The 16,713-nt window shown below is 45.9% G+C and overlaps 1 protein-coding gene across 1 annotated transcript in view; it reads right to left on the bottom strand.

Moving 5' to 3' along the window:
• Positions 1 to 1,084: 1,084 nt before the first annotated feature.
• Positions 1,085 to 16,713, bottom strand: part of sh3pxd2aa (SH3 and PX domains 2Aa) — a gene marked incomplete at both ends in the record, with an annotated part of 311,051 nt that continues 295,422 nt past the window's right edge. Inside the window, 7 exons of the mRNA XM_080721366.1 lie at positions 1,085 to 1,382; positions 3,488 to 3,891; positions 4,639 to 6,111; positions 8,700 to 8,819; positions 9,745 to 9,794; positions 12,463 to 12,760; positions 13,563 to 13,731. Coding sequence (XP_080577492.1) covers positions 1,085 to 1,382; positions 3,488 to 3,891; positions 4,639 to 6,111; positions 8,700 to 8,819; positions 9,745 to 9,794; positions 12,463 to 12,760; positions 13,563 to 13,731 — 2,812 coding nt within the window. The remainder of the gene's footprint in view (positions 1,383 to 3,487; positions 3,892 to 4,638; positions 6,112 to 8,699; positions 8,820 to 9,744; positions 9,795 to 12,462; positions 12,761 to 13,562; positions 13,732 to 16,713) is intronic.

The following is a 16,713-nucleotide window of genomic DNA, read 5'->3' as shown; positions in this document are numbered from 1 at the left end:
AAATACTTGCGGTTGGTATTCACGCTCTCGTGTTATTATGGCCTATATGGCACTCTTTAGATTTGGTTGATTCACTGCCATAAACATCTACAGGACCCTTCCGTTCAGGTCAATCGTAACTGTATACAAAGGCACTTATTTGGTATCGTATAAGTCAATGATGGGGCAGGAATAAGGCTAGCCATTACCCTGCTTGACGTCTCCATTAAACCGATTTAAGGACCCTTTTAAGGGCATCGTTCCCGTTCCATATCTCATAGATAAGATTTGTCCTCTTGGATATATCTTTGTACTCTGGGGTGGCCAAGCCCCGTTTCCTCCTCGAGTCTCTTTGACATTGCATTCCGACATAATTTTTTAAAACCGTTCGCGCTCCTCCACATAATTATGGTAGTTTTTAGTAAACCAGCACCAAAAAAAATGAAAAGTGTCTTATTTTTTCTCTCCAAATTAAAACAACGTCATATTTTACACTGTCTTTTCAGAAATGTACATTTGGGTGGGAGGAGGAGGAGCATATTGCTTGGGTAACATTCGCAAGGGAGAGACGCCGCCAGTGTTCACGGCGGGCATCATCGGTGGAGGGGGGGGGGGGGGGGGGGGGAGAGGGAAGAGGGGCCAGTCCATACCCTCTCCGAAACCGAACTTTTCGTCGGAGAGTTTCCGACTTTCCGACGCGCAGCTTTCCAAACTCTTAATTCGGAGGTAATGCTTTTTCAGAAGATCAGAGTGACGTCATTACGTATAGTTGAACCGGATCTTTTCCGACAAAAAGTTTGGTTTCTTTTCGTCGGAGAGTTCCGACTTTCCAACGTGCGGCATTCCGAACTCTTAATTCGGGGGGTAATGCTTTTTCAGAAGTTCTGAGTGACGTCATTTCGTATAGTTGAAACCGGACCTTTCCGACAAAAAGTTTGGTTTCTTTTTTATGTCAGAGAGTTACGACTTTCCGACGCGCAGCATTCTGAACTCTTAATTCGGGGTAATGCTTTTTCAGAAGTTCCGAGTGACGTCATTTGTGTATAGTCCAACCGGACCTTTCCGAAGAAAAGTTTCGGTTTCGGAGACGAGTGCGGACGGGCCTTTATTTCTTCCTCTCCAGGTAGTTGGAGGGGACCCAGCCCTTGCGGGGCATCAGGGCGTCCTGCACCTGGCAGTACCACCAGCCGTTGGGGTTCCTCTCCAGCACCTCCAGGCAGGTGCCCTCGGCGAAGCCCATGGTCTCCTCGTCGCCGTGGTAGTCGGCGATGGACACGTAGAGGTCGCGGCCGCCGCGCAGGTTGTTGTGGATCAGCTGGCCCTTCTCCATGGGCTTGGGGCGCACCGCCGACACCGGGATGCCGTTCCGCTGGACGCCCTGGACCACTGTGGTGCCGCCGCTGCTGGCGAACAACCGAGGAGGAGGAGGTGGTTATTAAAGCAATAAGCCACAAGAGGCAAGTGGTTACCAGGTATTTTACACCGGCTGAGAGGCGTAGGGAGACACAAGGTGCAGCCGAGTGTCTCCAACCTTCTCTGCCGGTGTAAAATACAGGTAACCACAAGTCTTATATGACGCGATATGAAAAAAGTCTATGGGAAATTCAGAATGGGGGGGGGGAAAGGTGAACCAGGTAGGATGTGTAAATGACGTTAAACTTCGTAGCTCTATTCATATGTTAACTGTCACCCTCCCACCATGACGTGCACAAATCTAATGTCCATGCTCAAAACGTGTCGCGAGGCGTTGTGAAACATTTTCGTTAACTGAACAAAATACAAAAAAGTGTTGATTTTTTATTACACAATAGGTCCACTTACTCCGAGCTTTTTGAATCCCGCACCTGACAAATAACCCAAAGTATGAAAAAAACGCAAACTAACACTAAAACTAGTAAAAAATTTAGTCACAAAAATAAAAACTAATAAAAAATAGCAAACCCTATCAAAAAACTAATTAAAACTAACTAAAAAAAAATATATATATATATATATATATATATATATATATATATATATATATATATATATATATATACAGTGACGTCAATATGTGCGCGTCACGCGTCTCTGACGCATTCACGTTGCCTAAAGACGCATTCACGTCAGTGTCCTTGGGTCCCATGGACGCATCCACGTTAAAATAATTTACCACGTCGCGAAAAAAATATATTTTAAAAAGTCCAGACGCCACCATTGTTCATGGGTGAAGGCATGCTACTTAATGCTATGTTAACACAAATGAAATCCGCGTAGAAGGTCTTAAAACAGACGATAGAACTAACGACAGTGCGTTCTATCGTCCACCGATGCCATTTTGGGCGACCGTAGATGGTCACAGAATTCAATGGGTGCCTGAGTTTTAGCGTAGCACCGGGCCGCTCTCTGACCATAGTGGCACAGCATGTTTGGTGATACACCGAAAAGGGTTCCCCCACAGAACGTGTGCAAGGCACAGCGCTGAAATATGACGTCTCTACACTGCAGCGACACAACAAGCAAGCAACACTTTATGCAGCTGCACCCATCAGAACTTGCATCAAAGCCCTGATAATATTTATAATAAATAATTGCTCTTCCTTGCGTTAGCATGGAGTCTGTTCTTTAGAGACTAGAAGCGGAGTTTTACAGAGTCCATGGAACGTAGTGGGGGCGCTCAGGCTAGCGCACCCCAGGCTAGTGTAGCTAAGGCTAGTGTTAGTGTATTAAATGTGGAGCAGTGTCTGCCTCGCTCTCTCCCCGACCGCGTCCACGGTGGTGTCGCATTAACGTGTATTTTGCGATCATCGCACACGACGGCGACGCTGCCATTAACAAGCGAGCTTTTCGTGTCAAGCATGCATGCAGAGGCAGGAGGTAGGAGGTAAACAAAAGCATCCAGTCCATAGAGTTGATACAGTCAGGCAAGTCAACGCGCATTCGCGCACTGCTATGACGCTCGCATCAGCCCGTTCCAGCAGTGTTTCTCAATCAGTAGTCCGCGGACCTGACTAGCGCCGCATGCATGTTAATGCACAACACAGGCATGCACTCGTCTCCGACACACACACACACACACACACACACACACACACACACACACACACACACACACACACACACACACGGTCCTCTCACATATGGAAAACATTAACGCTTATAACGTTTTGAACGATTAAAACCTTTTTTGGGGGAAAAACTTTTGAAAAATAAAGAAAATATATGTTTTTATTTTTCGATAAAATAATCTTACAATTCCAAATTGTAAGATTTGGAATTGTGGTTAATTTCTTTCATACACATTTCTACGTAACATGAACATAACCATATAATAACCAATTCAAGTTAAATGCTGCACTTTGTCAAAAATGACATGACGCGTTGAATTTTTGTGGGACCCATAAAATATCCCTGGGACTCATCCGAAAGACCCCTCTTGGGTCCCGGGACTCATTACATTAAAAACCTATTAACATCACTGTATATATATATATATATATATATATATATATAATGAAGAACCCAAAACTATTCCAACCTTGAGGAGGAGCCGAGGCCGGTGCGCTCCGAGGACCGGGGCTGACTCTCCACCACCACATGGGGGCGCACCGTGCTGAAGGAGGCGTTGCGGCGGACGCCCAGCGTGGCCGAGCCCGAGCGGTAGTGGTCGCTGCTGCCCAGGGACTCGTTGCGCCGCAGGGAGCCCGTGGTGTAGTGGTGGTGGTGGCCGTCCTTGGACGTCTGCGTCGTGGTCACGAACACGGACTGCGGCCGCACCGCCACCTGCCGCACGCCGTTCCGCATGCGCACGCCGCCGTTGACCATCCCCGAGGAGGGCTTGGCGAAGCCGCCGGGAGGCTTGGACGGGATGGGAGGGGTGGGGTTGTTGTTCCGCCTCAGGCCACCAGGGGGCTGCTGCTGCTGGTTCAGACCCTGTGGGGAGGGTTGTCACCGGCAAGAACGTTTAGTTGACCATTCATTTCTGTATTTAGTCCAGATTAATGATTGAGTTTTTGGCATACAAATAAAATGGTAAAAGATTGCACATGGCAGATCGGACAAATAACACAGAAATAATTGACAATACATTTGTAAAATTATTGAAAAGATAAGTCCATATATATATCACATTGCAGATCTACAAGCTCACAACACGTCGCGATGCGACACGTTGTGAGCTTGTTGATCGGTTATTTCCACTATCAATGTTCTTTTTAAAGTATAAAGTTGTCAAAATATGTCAGTCATTTCTTTGTATATTTAGGTTATGTGTCATATCAGCCACGTGCCACTTCAAAGCCTACAAGCCAAACATAAATGTAATTGTCAACGACAAAAATAATTATTGAGTGACAATTAATCGTCATGTAAAATGTCATAATCGTGACAGCCCTGCAGTACCGTAATTGCTGGGCTAGAAGCCGCACCTGAATATAAGCCGCACCTGAATATAAGCCGCACCTGAATATAAGCCGCACCAGCTACATTTAGAACGAAAAAAACAAATGTGTACATATACAGGCCGCACTTGACTATAAGCCGCAGGTGTCCTTCCTGCTTCTTGCTAGAGCGCCCCTGGTGGCCGTTAGCTGTAAAAATCTATAGATTAGCCGCATTGTTGTATAGGCCATAGGGTTCAACACATGGGGAAAAAGTTGCGTCTTATAGTGCGGCAATTACCTGCAGGTTGATGTTGTTGAGGGCCAGGACGCGCTGCTCGTTCTTCTCCAGGCTGTTGGATTTGCTGCCGCCGCTCCCGTGGCCGCCGTCCGACTCCGAGCCGCCGGCGTCGCCCGCGTGCCGGGCTTTCTCCAGGTAGTAGGACGGGGCCCAGCCCTCCTCGGAGCCCCAGCGGGCGTACCACCAGCCACTCTCCTGCTTCTCCAGGACCTCCACCTCCACACCAGCCGGGAAGCTCAACTCAGACTCCTGGACCTTCTTGTAGGCGTCCATGGTCCGGTAGAGGTTCGGACCCTCCGGGTCGGAGGAGGAGTCGCCGCCGCCGCCGCCGCGGCTCCCCTTGGAGTAGACGGAGGAGAGGTCCGAGGTGCTCCGCGAGCAGACCGAGTCCTCCGACGAGATGACGGAGGCCGTTTCGGAGTCCTCCCCGCTGCCGCGGGAGGAGGGCTTGAGGCTGTGCCGGAGCTGACCGGTGGTGGGCCTCAGCTGGCGCCGCAGGGAGCTGATGTCCATCCTCTCGGGACTCTGGGGCTCCGACTTGGTCAGGAGAGGCTTGGGCCTGACGGAAGGCTTGGACTTGGTGGAGGGGCTCGGGCCGAGCCTCTGCTCCGCTTCGTGGCCGAAGCCATGCAGGCTCTTCCGGAAGCCTCGGCCGCTCGACTCGTCCGAGGAGGACCCCCGCGGGCTGCCGTCCTCCCGGGGCCTGGTGTCCACGCGCCTGCCCAGCGTCTGGCTCCGGCGGTTCAGCTCCGGCGTCATGGCCTTCATGGGCCTCGCCCCGGGCAGCGGCGAGGAGCCCGAGGGCCGGCGCGGGACGGTGGACGAGTGGTAGCTCCGCGGGGAGTTGTGCCCGCCGGAGCTCTTGGTCCCCAAGGTCCCTTCGTGGTCGCCACCGATGGGCCGGAAGCCGCCGTCGTTCTCGTAGATGCACTCCTCCTTCGCCACCTCCTCCAGGGAAGTCCTGAACGAGGTTCTTCTGTGGCTCAAAACGGGGGAGGCCTTGCAGACTGGCGGGGAGGCCTTGCAGAGGGGCGGGGAGGCCTTGCAGAGCGGCGGGGAGGCCTTGCAGAGGGGCGGGGAGGCCTTACAGGCCGGGGGTGTCGTGCGATACTTGTCGCTCGGCGCGCTGCAGGGCTTCATGTCGAGGGGGCGCTCGTCTTTCAAGGAATCCGTGTCCGATTCGCCCTCGCAGCCGACGGCGGGAATGTCGTACAGCGGCTCCTCGTACACGGGGAGCCTCGGGCTGGGCTCTGTCGCCTTGGAGGCGGAGTTGCTGGGGGAGGAAGCGTCCTCAGAGTCCTGCTTCTTGACATTGACAGGCGGGGCAGGGGGCGGGACTTTGGGCCGGGTGAGTGTGCTGGTGCGGCGGTTCAGGTTGGGCTTCTTCCGCTTGTCGATGTAGGAGCACGGAGCCCAGCCCTCCATCTCTCCGATCTGCACGTACCACCAGCCTCCCGAGTTCTTCTCGATCACCTGCAAGAGCGCCGAGAGGGACGTGATATGAGCCAGGCACGTGCACACATAGACATCAAAGGGGGCTTGAGCCCCTGCCCTTTTATCCGTCTGTAAAAACTGTCCCCTCCACACCGTGAATGCAGTTTTTACTATGGTAAAAGAAATGCAAATGCCCCCTTTGCCGCATGCCCCATAAGTGCCTCATAATTGAAGGTTTGAGAACCACTGTTCTAGTACTACGTTAGTTCTCTTGGTCCAAGGTGGAACACAATCTATTGATTATTAGAATAAATAAACATGCTCATGAAAATGCACGCGGCCCACCTATTTGAACACTATAACCGGCAGCCGCCACATACAGTATGGCGGAGATGCTGCATACTCCAGGTACTGAGTGACAGTATGCTCTCCTTTATGTCAGGGGTCTTCAACATTTTCAGGACCCCTTAGTTGACAGAGAGATGAAGCAGGGACCCCCACAATCTGTTCATAGATATAGTTTGATTGTTTGACATTACGATCAACAGTGTATTTTGAATTCATTCACTAAGTACTTAGTCTGCTCTTTTCCCCCTCCAAAGCTCTTTGCCGAAAATAGCCGATCTACAAGCTCACGTGAGCTTGTAGATCTGCTATTTTTGGCTAAAGTTCTCAGAATATGGACGCTAGGGTTTAAGTGGTTAATATAAGAAAGGGGGAAAAAACAAGTTACTATCACACAAAGATTTGGAGGACCCCCTATAGTAACTCTAAGGACCAACTAGGGGTCCCAGACCCCCTGTTGAAGACCCCTACTTTATGTGGACATGATTAAATTGTTAAAGTGTGTGTGTGTGAGTGAGAATAAGAAAGAATTAATAAGAAGCCAGTGACCAATGGATCTGGGGAGCTTGTTTTCTAAACAAGCTTTCTAAAAAAAATCAATTCGATCCACCATCCAAACAGACTGACTCATCTGACTTGCATGTCTTTATAAAGTGACTTGTTAATGGAACTGGAATTCACTGATGTCATAATGGACTTCTCAACTCGAAAAGCGGGAAAAGAAAGGAAAAGGAAAAAAAAAGAAAACAGCTTCTGAGTGGGTAAGCTATTTTTTAATTAAAGCTCTCAGCTGCTTTGAATGTGAATGTCTTTGCTGAGGTGACATTGTATTGTTTAGGTCCATTACTTGGATTTACATACTGTTCCCAATGGCAAAACTCATAGATTTGAGTACGTTCCACGGGCCTTAAACCCTGTTAGACTTTGAAAATGCCCCAATGTTATAGGGATTAATGGAAAAAGGACAAGTGCAAATCTGTGATTTGTGAAACTGCATGAAAGGAGTCCTCCGTCCACACTAGTGCTGTGTTTCCTAAACAGTTAGCACAATATGCAGAATTATGACATTTACGGTAGGTATTATAGTTCTAGCTGTTATACACACACAGCCAACCAGTTGAAGAAACAGTAGATTGATGCTTTTCGATTTTATGAAATATCTGAGCTCATTACGGTTTTACGGAAGATGCTTCTTGTACACGTAGCGTATTCTATTGTTAGTTTAACCAATTCTAATACTCTTTAATCTTATGAAAACGACAGAAATCAGCTGTGGCGACGAAGAACTTTAATCCATAATATCTACATATCGTCACTGTCGGGCAGAAACCTCATATCTCCAAGTTTCAAATGTGTAAATTTTTTCATAAAGTAAAGCCCTGCTTCATCATACAAGGCCGTTGCACAAAAGTAGTGAAAACAGCAGATCTACAAGCACACAGGCGTTGTGTGCTTGTAGATCGTCTGTTTTCAGTTTAAATCATTTTTTAAAATGATAAATGCAAAACGAACGGTTTTGGACATACAAGGTTTTCACCCGACAACGACGATATGACTCAACCAGGCTCTGGTTGGCATGGTCACATTTAACCCATTTAGGCCTGAACACATTATGACGCAATGTTTTATGCTTTAAATATAAAAAAAAATAGCAGATATACAAGCTCACAGCGCGGCACCGAGTGCCGCGCTGTGAGCTTGTAGATCTGCTATTTTTGAAAAATTGTGAAAATTAGAATTTTGACCCGATTCTATAAGTGTCTTTTGAATCCTTCAGCAATCTGGCCTGCCATCGTCAAAGAAAAGGTCCTTTTCATTTAACTGGAGCTCAGTTAGTCTGTTCTTGAGAGACTACTATGTAAGTGGTTCTCAAACCTTTTCATGCGAAGGACCCCCAAAATGATATTTATTTGGCCACGGACCCCCATCTCAAAATATTTAGTTCCAGGGACCACCCAGAAGCAAAATTTGAGTTACAAACGTTTGCTTTGAAAATACATATATTAGATTTGCACAAATTTTCACGACTTTAAAGAAAATAGCAGATCTACAAGCTCGCAGCGCGGCACTCGGTGCCGCGCTGTGAGCTTGTATATCTGCTATTTTTCACTGGTTAAAGCATTCAATAATTCTAGGCCTGAATGGGAACTGAAATGTCAGGGTTGATGTTGCGTCAGTTGTGTATGATCCGTTGGGTGAGAGCAGAGCTCTCATTGGCATGCATCCTCAGTGAGGCCTGACAGGGTAACAGTACAGAACGTATGGCCTGGCCTCTTACTTACATCAGCCTTTTGTCCTCCACGGAAACTGATGCCGTCAGAGATGTTGGACTGGAACTCTGCTATGGTGTAGTACTCTGCTTCCACAGCAGGGGGCTCTGGTGGCTTGGGTAACTGGAATCCCTGTCAAAACAGCATCAAGAGGAGAAGTGGTTTTCAACTGCAAACCACTGAAGCCCATATCATAGTCGGGTCCGCGGTGGAAGGCTTTACACCGCGGTGTAGTCTTTTCGAGTCTTTTTGAGTCATGAAACTACAACGTTACATCATTCCTCACGGTGGAGAGCTTTCCACCGTGAGTCCCAACACATCTCTCTGTTTTTATTATCAGACAGACAGGCTCTACACCCCGTTCACTGATTGGTCGACCTGAACCGGTCTAGACAGGGTGAAGGACTTCACTGTGGGCCGTGACTATGATGGCCTGCACTTATTTTCTGACTTGAGGTGGAAAGCTTTCCACCTCAAATTTGCGGTGGATAGGTCTCCACCGTACACTCTGATACGGGCTTGAGATTCAGCGTTAAGTTCATAGATTAAAACTATGAAAAATGTTCATCGACCACCTTTACTCACCAAGAGAAATAAAAACAAAGCTATGATAACTGAAACTATGGCTGAATATAGGCCTACTGACTCTTTCGTCGACAAATAACAACTAGACTAAAATGTTAGTAGTAAGGGATTATCTTAAAAAGTCCTGGAGTAAATTCCTTACCAAAAAATGTCTTCATCAATGTGTTAGTAAAGGTGTCTAGTAACACATCTCACAAAGACTGAAATTCAGTTTCCCTATAGAGAATCCGTGACAGCTGCTGAAAGTTGGGGTCCCAATAACTTAACTATACAGGAAAAAACACACCAAAATAAATATGCTTTAAGTAGCATGTGAGGGGTCAAACTAGCGGGTTTTCATGATTCTGAATCCATTGCAAGCATTTGTTTTGCACGAAAAAACATTCCTTGGGGTAAAGGCGGCTCCCACAAAACTGTGAAAAATTAGGATTCATCACTAAACCATATTTTGTCTGTGTCTGCTGTGTCTTACCAAGTGAGTTTCTCTTCTCGGAGGAGGTTTTTGTCTGAGGTTTGGAGATCCTGTTAGAAAGAAATAACAGAAAGAATTGCAAATTAAAACAAGAATTGCAATTCTGTCTGCGTTACCGATACATCTGGTGACATCTAAATTGTAAATAATTGTAGTTGCAGTGAGAATGGCTGCTCACAAAACGGTGCCTATGATTTGAAAACGAATCATGTCACCGTCCCAATGCCTTAAAGACTTGGAAAAAGTTTCTGCAATGCAGTTATGATTTTTAAGCGGCGCTAGCTGCTTCTACATCTGACCTAGTATGTCCGTTTGTACGAGTATGGCATAATCAGCCGTGGGCAAAAGAGGGAGGAAAGAGAGAAAGGCAGCAGCCTGCTGTTTTGAGCTTTAACTCATACCCTGCCAAAAAAGATGTTTCTATAATAAAAACGTCTTTAAAACGTCTTTTTCACTATGGACCTCCCTGCCAGACGTCTTCTGAACGTCTTTAAAAAAAAAAAAAAAAAAAAAAAATTGTAAAAAAAATTGAAAAAAAAATTAAAAAAAAAAAAAGAATTTGGACCTCCAACAGTGTACTAGGCATGATCGCGATCGCGAAATTGCATGTTTAACCCCCATACCAACCCCATCTTTCAAACATGGCAGCCATGTTTGTTTACATTTGAAGAAAACATAAGGGCTCCTTTCTCCTGAATGCCTGAACGGATTTCCAAGCGGATTTGTTAGTTTGAAAGCTGTGAAAAGCATGCACATGCATAGTGCATGATCTGTGCACGAATGTGTGCACCAGCGTGCACACTATTTTTTTAACCCTTTGTTGGCGAACCGGCAATATAAGAGGTCATCCCACTTTAAATATGGCACCGACTGAGTTAATTAGACACTGGTTGTGACATTTTTAAATCTTTTGAATTCACTCACTTTTAGCCAATTCATTTAATTTAGATGTCTCCAGACAAATCGGTAGGCAGAGCTCTACATACATGAAAGCTGGATAGCTTTTTTTGTTAATAGCTTACCTATGGCATCGAAGCCTAAACAAGAGAAGAACAACAATATTGAAATTTCTATGATATAATTGTTGTATACATGTATGTCTGCAATCCTTCAGTGTCAGTTTATCCATCCATTTATCTGGAGTCTGGACCCTTGTGGGTCCAGAGTTAGCAAATGGACCCTTACATGTCCATTTGGTTACATTTGTACATTCTCAGAGTTAAAGGGGAAGACCACCCATTTTCAATATTGAAATATGTCATTAATATAACTTAGAGGAGTTGTGTGGAAATAGAAAAAATGTTCCCCCCCTTCTGTGTTGCCTAGAACTGGAGGATTGATTTTGGGGTTTGTATTGTAAAGTACAGTGTGTGATGTCATCAAGTTGTACTTTACAATACAAACCCCAAAATCAATCCTCCAGTTCTAGGCAACACAGAAGGGGGGGGGACTTTTTTTCTATTTCCACACAACTCCTCTAATGTATATTGATAACACAGTTAAATATTGAAAATGGGTGGTCTTCCCCTTTAAGGAGCAGTAAACAACATTCAGCCACTAGATGTCTCACTTTTACAACTCCTCTGGTGCATAAGTGCTAATAATTCCCCCAAGTTCTAACTAATGCTCATTATAAGATGTCACAATTTCTGTCCACTCACTCTGTGAGTGGACCACTCACTTGGTGAGCTGTGGACAGTTCAGAAACCTGCCTACCAATGACATCATCGATGGGGATTCCACTCCAATATAAACTACAGTCTTTCTCTTACAGTAAAGTCAGCACGCCGAAATAGAAGCAAGTGTTCTTCTTATTTTTTTATTTTTTATTTTTCAATCCCAGGATTTTGTAACCCATTTTTCACCCGGTGTCAATTGTCTAATGTAATCCTGGGCGCTACAACGGACTGACCTCATGTGTCCTTCTATGCATGAGGAGTCCAAGTTGCTTCTTTTCACCTGACAGGGGGGAGTTTCCCCTGGTTGGACGTAGCGCGTGGAAGTAACACGTTATTCCAACCAGCTGGCCAGGGGGAGGCACTGATGACGCGGAGGAGAGAACACGCCGCCAGCGCCCGAACCCAGGACCTTCTAGCTGTGAGCGCTACCGACTGCGCCACCGTGCCTCCTAGAAGCCAGTGTTCTTGCATTCATTTTAAAAAACAAAGTCTTGTTTCTGAACGGAGCAGTCCACAGCCGTTCTCTGAGACCTAGGGCCCTATTTTGAATCAGGTCTTATGCCTTATGCCTTAACTTCTTTGCCTTTTTTTACTATTTTGTTTTTGTTTTTTAAATATTTCAAATAGCTGATCTGCAAGTTCACAACGTGCAGATGTAGATCAGCATTGAAGTATTTAAAAATGTTTTTCAAAATAGTGAAAAAAAGGTAAAGAAGTTAAGGCATAAGGCATAAGACCTGGTTCAAAATTGGGCCCGCAGAGTGAGTAGACCAGAATTAGCCAGTAGCTATGCCCCTCCCTAAAAAGCTTTTGTCCAATGCTAGCTTAGAATAACTTCCTGCTTGCCAAGGTTTGCCTTGGCAACAGCCTTGGCAAGCTGCCGGTTGCTAAGCTAGCATTGGACAAAAGCTTTTAGGGGAGGGGCATAGCTACTGGCTAATTGTACTCCTGATGAGCGATTAGTGAGGACCAGTTACACGAGGACCGGCTGAAAACCAAGCGCTACACAAGGTGCACCACATGGGCTACTGGTACTCACCGATCTCCACTCTGTGCGGTGCCACGCGGGCGACGGCGGGCGACCCCGGCTCCCCGGCCGGGGCCCTCCCTTTGCTGTCCTGCAGGGCGGCGCTGGCGCCCACCAACACGCACAGCGGGCTGTTGGTGCCGTGGCCGGAGGTGGCGCTCAGCCGGCGGCCCACGCCCGTCTCGGCGTTGAGCTCGGCGGCGCTGCAGGGCATGGGCAGGCTGATCTCGCTCTTGGAGATGTGGCGCTCCGGCGTGGTGGAGGAGGTGGTGTTGGTGACGGCGGCGGTGCCCGCTTCCCCGTCGCTGGCCTGTGATGTAGCGATGGGACGAAATGAAGATTTATGGTGACCAAAGAAATCGCGATTCATGATATTATCACGATGATCGAAATATATCCGACTTATCCTCAGAGCGGAACATTTGCCAAACAATTGCAGATCTCTTTTGGCAAAGAGATTTGGTAGAGTGAAAAAAAGAAATGTATATTATAATTTATAAGTACGTTTTACGTTTAAAGGACAACTCTACCTTAAATCACTTCTAGGCTCATTTTACTACTTATATTCCCAAAAGACTGTCCATGGGGTCTATTAGGCAGAAATGCCACTGTTGTCCAGTGTCCCCACCAGAAACCAGCAGCTGTCATAGCATAGAGTGGAGTCTATAAGCCTATCGCTTTTACACTATTTGTTGTGTTCAAAAATGAATGTGTAACTAGTTGTCATTACAAACACATCCATGCCTTGGTTGTCCCACACAAGCCATCACAATCTCTTAGATAATGTTTTGGGGTGAGCATTCGGCACAACTGCCAATCAAAGTGACTGTACTGGCCAATCACAGGGCATCTTTTCCGGGCTTGCAAAACACATAAAAGCATAACATCTGTTTAGCAGAGTGTGATGGCTTGTGTGGGAAAACGATGCCATGGATGTGTTTGTGATAGCAACTAGTAACACATTCATGAAAAATAAATGTCCTTTAAATGGTACAGCTCGGCAAATAAAAGGTGAATTGATCCCAGTGCATGACGGAGGATAATTTCGCGATAAATGTTTACAATTATCGTGAGTGTTTTTTTATCGCGATAAAGGATAATCCCCTCCCTACCTGGATGTCCTTCTCGCTGACAGACTTCTTCTGCAGCAGGTTGCTGATCTCCATGATGTTGCCGATGATCTCCACGGGGCCCGTCAGGGTCTTCTTGCGGGGCGACGAGAAGTCCTCTTTCACCTTCTTCAGGTAGGAGGCGGGCGCCCAGCCTTCGGTGCCCAAGTACCTGCACACAGACCAAGACATGTCACTGGGTCAGCCTGCACCTTCTGACATCAGAGATGAAGACATCACTGGGCAAAACCGTTCATTTCAGTGAACGAATCATTTTGTTCACATTTGTTTGAATATTTTGAAAATAGCCGATCTACAAGCTCACAGATTGTGAGCTTGTAGATCAGCTATTGTCTAAAGATTTGTATACATTTAAAAACTTCATTTAGGACTTTCTGCATTACGAGTATTTTCCACCTTTGGTACTTTAAGTACATGTTGATACCAATACTTTTGTACTTTTACTCAAGTACATTTGGAATTCCAGACTTTTACTTGTAACAGAGCATTTCTACATTGCAGTATTGGTACTTTTACTTGAGTAAAAGATTTGAGTACTTTTTTCCACCACTGAACTTGGGGAGGCGGAGGGGAGGAGATCTAAGATCTAAAATAAACCGGATACTTTCCCAGTTTTAATGGTTTAAGCCATTGAATGCTATTCATCTCAAATGTATTAATATTCATTCATTCAATAATGCTACTATTGAACAATAGCAGATATACAAGCTCACAGCGTGGCACCGAGTGCCGTGCTGCGAGCTTGTAGATCTTCTATTTTTGAAACGTCGTGAGAATTTGAGAAAAAAATGCAGTGCGTAGATCTTTCATCTTGTAGATCTTTTTGCAGGGATATAGTTGTTAAAACGAGTTCCAGATTTCAGCTTTAACTCTGAAAGTGTAAATATGGACCCGTAAAGCGAGCCGATTTAGCCGTGTATCATGTTGAGCCATATTGATATTTTTATTTGCCATTATGTAACAGTAGACTGGCACTCATGACTGACACGCACACACACACACACACGCACACGCACACGCACACACACACGCACACGCACACGCACACGCACACGCACACACACACAAACACGCACACGTGCACGCACAATCATAAACATTGTGCATGGGGCCTTTAGACAGTAAGAATAACTAATACCCCGTTACAACAATATTGTAATTGCACTGTGGAAGAGATGGCCTGGGGCCGATAAACAGACTATAATAGAAGCACACACACAACCTGATTGCTTTGCTTTTTTATCACTCATTATAACCGGTTAATGAGTCATCATAAAGGCTTTGTGAAAGAAAAACAAACTTCCAGATGTACGTGAGTCATGAGCTTGGTGGTGGGCCGTTTTCTGCACTGGAGGAGGAAGTCTTTTTTTACTTGAGAAAAACTGGAAATACCACAGTATAAAAATACGGTACAATGACTGTATTCAGATTTTGACTGGAGTTAAAGTACCGACGTATTGGCTCCAGGGCAGGAATTTCATGGAGGCCATGTAGACCATGGCCACTGTTGCCCCTCAGTTTGGCCTTGTGCCCCTCAAACCACTGGCATGACCTGAGGCCACAGTGGCCTTAATGCCCCAGCTGACTGTACCACTTTCTCCTCTCTCTTTCTTGACAATTTGTACATTCGACAGTAGACACCAGTGTCTCTTTCATGTCATGTAGACACCCGTGTCTTTTGTTGAGATTCTGAAATCTTAACTCCCCCATCTTTAAACCAATCCAGTGACTTTGATTCGTGCAGGGTTGAGCATGGATAATATTGTAAATACCATCATTTATCTATTTCACTGGATTTGGTTATCATCCCTAACCATTAAATTCAACAAATTATTTCAATGGACTTTGATGGCTTTCTTGCCCTGGCATTTGGCCTTTGTGCCCTCAAAAAATTGACAACACCAAAGGCCAAGTAGCCTTGCCCTTAAACTGATGAAATTCCAGGCTTGATTGGCATCAAAATATACTTACACTACATAATATACCGACATGAACATATATTTCAAACGAAAATAGATCAGCTATTCTCAAATAGCAGAAGTATAAAATAGATGTTAAGTTTATAATTAACGAATATTACACGAGAGGGTGTGCATTAACACGGTTATCTGGCACGACAGCCTTGCCGCAGGAACGAGCCGACAGGCGAGTTCCGTAGGCAGGGCTGAAGAGGAGCGCTTGCTGTCTTTCGTGACCAACGCAGCTGATTTCTTTACTTGATGAGAGACAGTGCAGTGCTCGTTATATGCACGGTTGGAGAGCCTGTTTTCCATTGAGAGCCCGACTACCTGTTGTATAATAACCAGTAAGAGTCCCTAATCGGGAGATAAGCAACACAAACTTTAGAAGGCAATGGTAGCCAATCAGGAGGGAGTATGGGAAATGGGACAGATCCATGTTGATGACATGACTTTAGAGAAACTGTGTACCGCTTTGTGTGATTTTAGGGCAAAATCTGTAGGAACAGTGTCCAAAAATGTGTTTTGCAAGAATCGGCCTGATGGTGGCGCTAGAAGAGGGCCATGTGAGAAATGAGGGGTTGTGGTTTAGCAGCCAAGGAGTGTGTGTGCAAAGTTTGGCATGGATAGGGGCAACGGTGGCGGAGAAATGATAGGGCAAAAGTGTGACATGACGGACAGACTGACTGACAGACTAAGAGCCGGTGGAGCTCTTCTTAGCAACTTGCGACCTAACGGTCACAGTAATCTAAATGTGCAGGCCTACACTATTTGACTACATGAGATGTATAGTTTAAAGCATTGGAAAAATGTACTCAAGTAAAGTAAAAGTACCTCAAAATTGTACTTAAATACAGTACTTGTAATTACTTTCCTCCACAGCTTTTGTTCTGCTTGTACAGGTCGTGTGTGTTCCTGCTCTGCTGGTGTCACATACCCACTGTGACCACCAGGGGTCTCCATAATAACAAACAACACAGAGAGCCAGAAACCAGACTGGACAGGTACTGTCCAAAATGGCCCACTGGAGAAGAACATGACGCACAAATCCATGGAGGAATATTATTCATTGTTATACTCCAGAATAGCTCACTGTGCACCAGATAATACCCTTCACGACAAACCTTAAACTGTTACACACTACAGCAAGAGTCTCAAACAGGGGGTCCGGGACC

This window comes from Nannobrachium achirus (assembly GCF_963921795.1).
Source record: "Nannobrachium achirus genome assembly, chromosome: 3".
Lineage (NCBI taxonomy): Eukaryota > Metazoa > Chordata > Actinopteri > Myctophiformes > Myctophidae > Nannobrachium > Nannobrachium achirus.
This window is presented reverse-complemented; position numbering and strand designations above follow the sequence as displayed.